Source organism: Phalangium opilio, unplaced genomic scaffold (assembly GCF_054372755.1).
Source record: "Phalangium opilio isolate 3A_F unplaced genomic scaffold, DU_Popi_V2 ptg000052l_1, whole genome shotgun sequence".
In the NCBI taxonomy this organism is placed as follows: Eukaryota; Metazoa; Arthropoda; class Arachnida; order Opiliones; family Phalangiidae; genus Phalangium; species Phalangium opilio.
Window position 1 is genome coordinate 133,016 of NW_028324171.1, and position 10,327 is coordinate 143,342.

The 10,327-nt window shown below is 38.9% G+C and overlaps 1 protein-coding gene across 1 annotated transcript; it reads right to left on the bottom strand.

Annotated features, from left to right (window-relative positions):
* Window positions 1-5,719: 5,719 nt before the first annotated feature.
* LOC149673349 (uncharacterized) lies at window positions 5,720-9,550 on the bottom strand. The gene is made up of 2 exons (XM_089840057.1): window positions 6,466-9,550; window positions 5,720-6,390 (listed from the first exon to the last, which is right to left on the bottom strand). The coding sequence occupies exons 1-2, from the start codon at window positions 9,548-9,550 to the stop codon at window positions 5,720-5,722; spliced, it is 3,756 nt and encodes a 1,251-aa protein (XP_089696183.1).
* Between the last annotated feature and the right edge of the window lie 777 nt (window positions 9,551-10,327).

Genomic DNA, 10,327 nt, shown 5'->3' on the forward strand with positions numbered 1-10,327 from the left:
GGGTTTTTTCTCGGAATATGTTCGGTCCTCCGCCGTCTATGTCACCTCCTTCTTCTTCTGTCCTTCTCTCCCCTTCTTTTATAATTTTCAAACCCATAAAAGCAGGTGCCGTGAAAGACGGTAGTCTAGTCTCGTAACTCGTTGGAAGGGAGAACTCTGGCTCCGCTCCACGCGAAAGTTTTTGTATCGCGCCGCTTCGTCCCTCGGGAAATTCATTTTTTACCGTATTTCTCTTTTGTAAATTTCGAATAATCTTCAATTAAACGAGTTTATTTCTAATCACCACGACATGAGCCGAAGATATGAATGATTTCTTTTATTAAGTTTCCAAACGGGAAAAAGTTACCGGAATAGGTTTAATTAATTTTTGAATCCCCGTTTTTAAAACTTAACGTTGTCGCGAGGTCCCCCGAATAAATTAGGGTTGACCTACGTCCTGTGACGGAATCCCCATAAAAATCGGCCAGGTTAAATTCTTACCGGGGTAGCCTGTTACAAATGGTGCCGTGCCCTTCCCTCTGAACTCCGGACTATTGTTTTTCGCGCTCCCGTCGCCTTGCTTTTCCGACGGGGCGGTCGGGCACGATTCGCGAGTCTAGTTATAGAACATTAGAAGGCGTACTTACCAATTTTAATTTTAAATCGGTTTGAATCAGACATTTTCTTTATCTTGCCATTGATTTAGATTAGAATTATTTATTTTTAAATAAAAAGGCACCACTATATTTTGTGACAATAATTATAATTCGTACGACTTTATACAGAAAAAACAAAAATAAAATAAAACAATTACTTAATGCATATGATACAGTAATAATAATGATATTTATACGTCATTCGACAATCCTCCTTCACTCCTCCATGGGGGAGAAGAGCTGATGAGAAGCTGGTGTTTCTCGATTGCTTCCCAGTCAGCGTAAAATGGAGACTGCCAAATTAACGAAAACATAATGAAATTAATAAAGAAGTAAATTATCTGAAAATTCCATGTGAATTATACCTTGGGATCCGATGTGGGGCACTTTCCTCTATAGCGCCACTCCTTCCCTTTCTTCAACTATTCTTAAGAGATATGAAAACATTTTAACTCATGTAATAGGCACAATGCCAATGCTTCCGGGGGAACCCCTTTAAGCTAACTTACTTTGGCTTTCTCCCAAGAAAAAAGGGGGATCTTGGGTCGCCTCTCTGGCCTCATTTTCGCCAGCTCCTCACGCCACGTGAGGACCCTCCTCCTCTTGGGGCTGGGGCTGCGGCAGGAGCTGGGGGTTGGCCAGGGGACGGTGCTGTCCGATAAATTCTGAATGGTTAAATACGAATATACTTTTAACTTAAAGCAGTTTCAAAAATAGGAACATGCCCGCTATCCCCGAGTTCAAAAATATTACAACCCTTTTCCTTTTGGTAATACGAATCCCTCTTCCCGTGACGACTTACTCTATAATTCCTAATTAATCTTGTCCCTCCCTCAATTTGCTAACCTTTTTGAGTTAACTCGATGTTAAAACTCGCGAATTTCTTAAGAGTACCAGCAAAAGCGGTTAATTTGTTCTGGTTTAGGAGATTACATCTAATTTTATGCTATAAAGTCCGTTTATAGAATACTAAATATTAGGGAAAATCAGTTGAAACACGTGGACGTTACTCGATAAAGAAGGATTCTGGCCTACTACAAACTCAAAATCATCTTAAAGTGGATTATTTTTACTTTATACCACCGTATCTTCCATGAATGGACTAGGTTCGACGAAGGCCTTTAAACTTCTTTGGAATTGGTTTTTGAAATATTGTAAGTACTTTAGTGGTGCATCAGGTGGGACGACATAACCATCAGCAATTTTTTATAATGCTATGAATAGCAACAGAAAAACCTAAAATGGCAGTCTCTCTTGGTCCATTAAGAACTAAATTTCCTACAGTGTCTGTTAAATTAAATAAAAGACTCTTGGTTTTCATCAGGTCTTTTTTGTGATCTCAAGGTTGTACCGCCGAATTGGCGCTTTGAAGTTTGAAACCCTTAGCATTGGGATTTCTCGAATTCAGAACATCAAAAAGACTAAAAGCAAGTAACAGAAGTAAAGTTGCGAATGTCGATAGGTATAAACATCAGTCAAATGAAATAAAATCGTTTCTATAAATTGTATTGTTAGCCCACATCCCTGAAATACAGGATCACCCGCTTCGTTTAGGAACTTCACCCATGCTACTGAATTTCTCAGTACTTGAGCAGCCAATTTCACTTTCATCTTTTGAGTTTTAAATTTGATGTGGAATTTTGTTGCTGACAATTGGGGCTTAGATTAGAATCAAATCTGTCGGAGGTAATAAATGTTTAAATTTAATTTTATGTAAATTTATCTGTTAAGCGAAATTTTCCAGTTTATATAATAATGCGTGCGATTCCTCATAATAATTTTACAAACAGGTATCAAGAGTACTCTAATAAAACACTCGCCGCAAACCCAAAACAAGATGGCCCCGGCCAATATTACACTTTTGCGCGGCTACTAATCGGCTAGCAACTTTTTTCCGGCGAACCTGGGATGTTAATTTCAGATCGAGTGTTGGAAAATTTTATCCGGAAAATGAGGTAATGTTATTTTCTGGCCGAAAACTGTTTGCTAGAAACCATGAAAATCATCCCTGGGCGAATAACGTTTAATATTACAGTTTTGGTGAGGATATTTTTTTGGGAAAAGCAAAAAAGGTATTTGTATTTACCATTTCCTACAAAATCTCGACGTCTTAGAAAATTTGTTCAAGTTAGGAAAGTTTCGTTTCATAGATCAACTGAGTAGTAAGGGTTCTAGAGAGGGCAGACCTGTTAGTTTCTTTAATTTATGGTCTTTCAAAGCATACAGGTTTTTTTAAAAAATACTGAAAATTAAAAATAGAAGTGAGGGATTTTTTACCCCTATCAGTTTTTTTTACTAGTCTTTTTTTTAGTTCATTTGACCCTCATTTTTGGCTTCATCGTTTTCTTCTTTCATTTCGGCTTCAGTATTTTCACAAAAATTCAGCCGCTCATTTGTACTTTGATTTTTTTCTCCTATGGTTTCGGCTTTTTCATCGCACCTGGAAATTTTCACATTCTTCTGTGACCAGAAAGGTATACTCCTATTGGATAGAATCCCGTTGGACCGAATTCAGATTTCTACAATTGTAGCCAAATTTAAAACAATTTATAGCTCAAGGGGCGATTTTCTGCTGATTGGGAATATTTATATGGGAGAGCTTTCGACTGAATGGGATGGGTTTAAACATATAAAATCATAGCGTTTTCCTTGAGTTGCCGAGCTCCAGTAGCGCAATGGATAAAATGATTTGGATGATCGAAGAAGTTAAGCAGCATCGAGCGCCGTCAGTACTTGGGAGGGAGGTCTCTAAGGTAAGGTTAGGTTACGTTAGGTAAGGTTAGGTTAGGGTTAGACAATTTCAAAAATGAAAGGTATTTACTGAAATTTATTGAAGAACGTTATTGGTGAACATATACATTATTTGCTGCAATATCAAGAAGTTTAATAAGAATATCAATTTTATTGTTTGGTCTGGTCTGGTTAGGTTAGGTTAGGTTTGGTTAGGTAAGGTTTGGTTAGGTTTGGTTTGGTTTGGTTTGGTTTGGTTAGGTTAGGTTAGGTGATGTTAGGTTAGGTTAGGTGATGTTAGGTTAGGTGAGGTTAGGTGAGGTTAGGTTAGGTTAGGTCAGGTAAGGTTAGGTTTGATTAGGTGAGGTTAGGTGAGGTTAGGTTAGGTTAGGTTAGGTCAGGTAAGGTTAGGTTTGATTAGGTGAGGTTAGGTTAGGTTAGGTCAGGTTTTGTTAGGTTAGACTATTTCCAAAAATGGAAATTAATTACTAAAATTTATTGAAGAATGTTATTGGTGAACATAAATATTATTTGCTGCAACATCAAGAAGTTTAATTAGAAAGTCAATTGAAAAATTGGAGTGAAAGGAAAATTCATGTTTGGAAAACCGCCCAAATTGCGGTATTCGGTCTAATGGGATTCGGTCGAACAAGACATTCGATCCAATGGGATTCGACCCAATGGTAGACAATCACCAGAAATCGTCTGATAGTTGTGATAACTGTGAATCGATATCATCCTCAAGATTTACAACATCTGGGGACTCGTGGGGACGTTTCTTTGTTGTTACACTTGGGCTTTGAAAGCATGGACTTGAAAACTTTTGACCAAAAAATGTAATTAACCTTAATGAGTTTAAGAGGGAAGCAAAACGGCACATTTCAACATTTAATTTAACTAAGGACTCCTTTGTAAAACAGTTTCGACTGTACAGGAATATCCAAATAAATAAAGCTTTAATAATAATTTAATAATATTGTACCAAGTAGAAAAGGTTCCATTCGATTATTTACTAGGTTTAAATTATTAAAAACTTACGGTGAATTATAAGGGGAATACATTGGAGTGCAATTTCCCGAGCATTCACTGCTTAGAAACACTGATACAGTACAAAAAGTTTACAATTATTATCAACCAAAATATGATAAATAAAAGTATCTACCTGTCATACTTCAGTGTGTAAATTCCATTTTTTTTAATATGAAAAGCTTTGACAGCTGACCTCAAGTCTTTGCTGTTATGCCACGCATGATACTGAGCGTATACGGCGCTTGTGAAGTCAGAGTATGCTGTGCCCAAACCCAGTTGCCTAAATACCTCTACGAGACGTTTTTCGTCGACCCCGTTAATGTAAGCAAACGCTAGAATTTTTGTGATTTGATCTGGCGATTCTCTATGCTTAAGGAAAAGCAACCTTTTGATATCTTTTGTCCACAAAGATAGTAGTAACATTATGTCGGTACTCAAACAGTGGCGTGGGCTGGCGGGGGAAATTGGCGTGAACCGGCGTGAGGAATTGGCGTGAACTGATAGGGGAGAATTGGCGTGAACTGATAGGGGAGAATTGGCGTGAAATGTCGTGATGTCAGACTTGGCGTGAACCGATAGGGTAAAGTTGGCGTGTAATCTTACGACGACGTTTAATCTCATGTCGAACACTTGAGATAGGGTTATCTATTCCCGTATCTTGTCTTATCTTAATTTTTGAAGAAAATAATAAATGCTTGGTCTCACTGATAGGGATTGAATTATGACGTTTGAAACCAAAGTCACGTGCTCGGGAAGTTAGGCTTAAAACTAGATGTCATATTATTAACGAAGTAGGCGGGAAGTATGAAAGTGGGTGGTAAAAAGAGAGTGCAGTTTTCAGATACGGCAGTGTACCTGATTCCTCACGAGGACAGGAGAAACCATGAATTTCGCAACCTACAATGTTTTAGAATGCAAATGAAGTGTAAATACGAGGACATATTAACTCCGATATTGAAGTTGAAAATTGAACGTATCGCTAAACCTTGTCATGGCTCGAGGTTTTTAACGCCATGTTGACTCTAGAGAGTAGTACGCCAGTATGAGCTACAAAGATGGCGGCCACTGTTAAGGCGGGGGAGCCTAGTTTCTACGTTTTCTCTCTTTTTTGGGGAGGAATACCTGTCAATCTTTGATTGATTTTGTAAGCGTAAAGTAAGATTTTTTTTTGTAAGCTTAAAGGTAGGAATGAATTTATAAAGACCATAATATAAAGTGTGAAATATTTATTTCGCAAGAACAATGACGACTAATTTGTGTTAATAAAAATGTCTGCAAACAAAGCCCCAGTCAATTAAAATATATACAATTTTACAAATTTAAAATTATTTAATGTAACCATAAGGTGCTGTAGTATAATCGGGGAAAACGCGAACTTTATCCACGACCACCTGATATGTTTTGGTCTGTTCTATCGTAATTAAAGTATGATTTGGTAGGCGACGTATTTGGGGTCCAATGGGTACCTGCACAGCGTTTATTTCGGGTTTCCCCTGGTTGTTCACCCCTAATAATTTTTTCATGATATCAAAATTAACATAATTTTCTGTAGATGTGTTTAAGTAGAATCCTTTAACTTTAATAATGTTAGTAATTTTATCAGTTGCGGGATCGTAAATGTTCATGGAATAGTTTTTAGCCCCAGCACTTCCGAACTCACAAATATATGCGTCTTTTCCGTAAGGTTCTAGTTCATTTTTTAATTCCCCAAGATAATCCCCCGTCGGGAGTATAGGGACGCCATCTGGTGAGAGGTAGATAAGGCTATCTGTATCCATATAAAAACAGAGGTCACCTACCATCTCAAGATGCTTTAAAAGATGAAGTCGCGCCATTGTTGTTGTATAACACGCTATTACCACGTTTGTATGCTTATGAGCTATATCATTTTCGGCAAGGTCTTCTGATTTGACTAAGATGGTGTTGTCATTTAAAGTCAAGAGACTTTTTACTTCTTTATCGGGGTTAAGGATCAATTCGTATAGAGTCTTGGCGTCTTATATGATGTCTGTTGAGGCGTGTCTAGTTTTCCGTCCAAATTTCCCCCAAAAAGAGTTAAGCATAAGCTTACTGAGGCATCTCAACCCTTCGTTCTTTTCAATTTTATCTATATCTAGATCTATCCCCTCAACTTCTTTGTAGTTCCTGACATATTTCTCTTTGTCCTCCTGTGTGACGCAATCGGAGGGGAAACCGCTAGCCAGGGTTTTATATTCGAGAAAGGCATTGACGTAGTCTTTAAAAAGACCACCCTGTTTAGTCTCGGTGTCGTATTGTGTGATCTTGTACGACCAGGCTTCGTACATGCGCGTGATTTTGTATCCTCGCTCTACGGCGTATCTCAACTCGTCTGTAACCCAGGTACCCCGCAGCTCTCTCTCATCAGGCCTGTGTGTACAGTCACCTTGAAATTGAGTTTTGCAACAAGTGTAGCATAGGGGGAAGGTTAGCTTCCCGTTTATCCTAGCGGGTAAAACAGGGTGTGTTAGATTTTGAGCTGGTAGTACATCACACTTGAGAAGGCCATCAAAAGAAAAGATATCGGGGAAATTATCTAAAATAATTTGAGGATGACCAATAGGAATTTTACCCGTTTTGTTCACGAAAGGATATAAACTGGTGAAATCAACGTAGTGCATTTTTTCAGTGCCTGTAGTTTTATGATATAGTTTATTAGCGCAGCACCTGCCTCCGAAGAAAGCATCTCGGGGGTTTAATCTTTTTGATGTTTTAATACGAATATCGTTACGTTTAAGAAATTCATTTATTTCGGGCTTATCGCGTTTGTCTTGCTGCCAGTCGCATTCCCATTTGACGTTTACTTTGTAGAGCAGGGCCTCTAGTTTACAAATTTTTTTCTCGGTTTTTGTATACCTTATATTTAAAGTCTGTGTCGGGTCACCGTGTAAAATCATGTTCCTATTTACGGGGAAATGAACTTTGCAACCATGATAATAGCAGCCCATATACTCGAACACTTCTTTGTTTGTGGGACAATAACCATCTACCTTTAGGGTCTGCAGCTTAACCTCCTTGCCTCTAAAAGAGGATTGAATGAGAATGTTTCTATCGTATGACGTCCATTCTAGCCATTCAATGGCTCCTAATGACTGATTTTCCCCAAGTCTATAGTAGTTTGATGGGATGATGCTAATGGTGTTGGATTTGAGATAATTTTTCCGGAAGACATAGAAACAAACACCCGGTAGGGTAACGGAATTACAATTAAATGGGTCTACGCTAGTAACTTTAAGTAGGAGCGACCGAAAAGTTACACATCCTAAAAATAAGAGTAAAGTGTCGTTTTCGCAATAATAATACAGTTCTTTTAAAAAATTAAAGCCTTTACCCTTACTGACTTCTGAAGTGTGCCATTTTAAAAAAGTGTCTAGGTTTTTCTTGGTGAAATACTGACACCCGTAAGCTTCTGTAGGTGGTAGAGTGTTCTCCAATACGTAGTTAGTCTCCTCTTGTCTGTCTATATCAAACTCGTGACCCACTACGTTGAAAAGGAAATGAGGAAAATACCCTTTAGCGGCATTAGGGAGGCCGAAAGTAGCGGGGAACTTGGATAAAGCGACTGGGATGAAATTATACGAATCAAGGAATAACAGATTAGAAAGTTTCATTTCTAAAATACGTGTACCGTTAATTTTCAAAGATTCGGGTACAAATTTCTCGTCACGATTAATTATTTCCCTTATTAATAGTTGGTTGTCGTAGTTACTGCCGAAATGAGATACCACGATGACTTTCTTCACATCGAATAAGCGGACTAAGTAGTCGAGGAAGGCAGCTATGGGTTTCCCACCTGTGAAGCGTTGTTTGCGAGGTCCAAATTGACTGCACTTGATACAATTTAAATCGAGGGACGTTTCGTCAATGCAGTCTACGCAGGCCGAGATGCTAACGCATAAGATGGCTTGATGCTCGTACGCGCCCAACTTTTCCGTACATCTTTTCGTTTGTATACATTCAACGTCGAAGAAAACGTAGATGAGTTCTGGTAAATTACGGCGTGGTTTTTTCGCGGGGATAATGCAGGGGATTTTATCCTTGATCACCTGAATGTAACATAAATGGTCGCTGGGTTGGTGCTTCCCACAAACATGACAGAAAATCTCCCCACAGCTATGCCTAGTAGTACGTTTTCCGAAATCAATTGTTTTAAAGCAGTTTTCACAAATGTAAAGCCGCTCGCAAAGTGCTTTTTTGTTCCCAGCTGGAACCAAGTGACTGTTATAACAATCGTCACCCCAGAATTTTCGTAGGCAGGAACCGCATGTTTTTTCTTGTCCATGGCAAACAGTCGGACGCATACATTTAAAGCAAAAGTCATTGCATTTATGAGATTGAACCTGCCAGTAAGGTGTGAGGCATTTTTCGCAAAAGTGGTCGTGACTAAACAAGGGTTTTAAATTTGTTATGACATTATAATGATTACTCTCGTTAAGCAGGAAGAGACGTGGTCGGGTATCTGTAGGGTCGTTTTCGCCTAAAATTAGAATTGGAACTCTGTTTTCGAGTTTATAGACGAATATAGAATAGGAGGATAAATAAATTTTAAATTTCTGGAACGAATCGGGGGTACCGCATTCAGGCACAGAGACTCCTGCCTTTTGACAAAGATCTAAAGCCGCTGTTTTTTGGATTGTGTATCGGGGTCCTACTCGTGATATGGTTATGTAACGGTTTTTTAACTCTGTGTTGTTCTTATTGTTCATGTAGTCACGATGAGAAATAGCAACACAAAGGCTACGCGCAAGACACAGATTATCCGTGTTTGGGATTCGTCGAATCCCCCTTCGATCCTTTGAGAAAATACTGAAGGGCTTAAGTTGACGCCGGTTAGACCGTCCATACCCTTCTGGTATTCTGACTATACTGAATATCATTTTTACAGGTCCTTGAAAAAAATGTTCGATTTCATCGTCATAAAGTAATTCGGCTAGTTGATCAAAGAGGAAAGAAGGGTCTACTTGATCTAGTCTTTTAAAGGATAATTCGAGTTCCGAACGACAGTTTACACCTAGACTTCGTAAAGTTATTTGTACGTAATCTGTTGCTCGGTACTCGCTTAATATATGTTCCGTAATAGTACAAATACTATCAACCGGATCATCAGTTATATTTAGAATTATTTCCCTGCCATACATATTAAAATGTTCGAAAAATCTCTCGCTTTGCTCTAAAATCTCGCAAGAGGGTACATCTTCTACAGGAGATGGGGGACACCCCCACCCCATTGGTCATAGACATCAGCCTCGGCCTCCTCCGAATTTACGATGGAGCTCTTTTCGCTGGGGGCGTAGTCGGAAAAGTTCAAGGACATGTATTCGAAGGGGTCGTTCTCCGTCCCGTCGTGTTGAATGGAACTCTTTTCGCTGGGGGCGTAGTCGGAAAAGTTCAAGGACATGCATTCGAGTGGTTCGTTCTCCGTCTCGTCTTGTTGACACGCGTTATCTAGAATCTCCCCTCTCTCCCTGCCTGTTTGAGAATTATCGAAACGGGCTATCAAAGATTCTTCTTCACGGTTATCACGTTCTAATTCTTGCTTCCGCCTTTTCACGCGGTCCGATTAAGCAATTTTTAAAGGGCTAGGAATTAAATTCCATAGATGTTCCAATTCGTCTAGTGTTTGACACGTTTCAGGGGTACGAGGAACGTTCTTCATATAGTCTATTAGATCGAGGAACGTTTGTATAATATTTAAACCGCCATTTATGATAAAACCGGGTAATGTTGAAGGTATATTAGCAGGATCTAAGTGTAAATAAGAGCAGAGAAAATAATAAAACTTGTATATTTCAACTATGTTCCAAGGCTTATTTACGGCCATTTCGTCAAGTGTCCAGCGAAGTGCTTCAGCGTCCATGTTGAGGTTTTGACGATTGATGTTCGACTGTGAAATACTGTTATTTTCTCACGTTCTT

Bases quoted from the DNA above. Each gene is read 5' to 3' on its own strand.
- LOC149673349 (XM_089840057.1), bottom strand. From the start codon at position 9,550: ATGTATGGCAGGGAAATAATTCTAAATATAACTGATGATCCGGTTGAT. The intron at 6,391-6,465 runs GTAAGCTTATGC...ACATCATATAAG, and splicing joins CGAAGGGTTGAGATGCCTCA to ACGCCAAGACTCTATACGAA.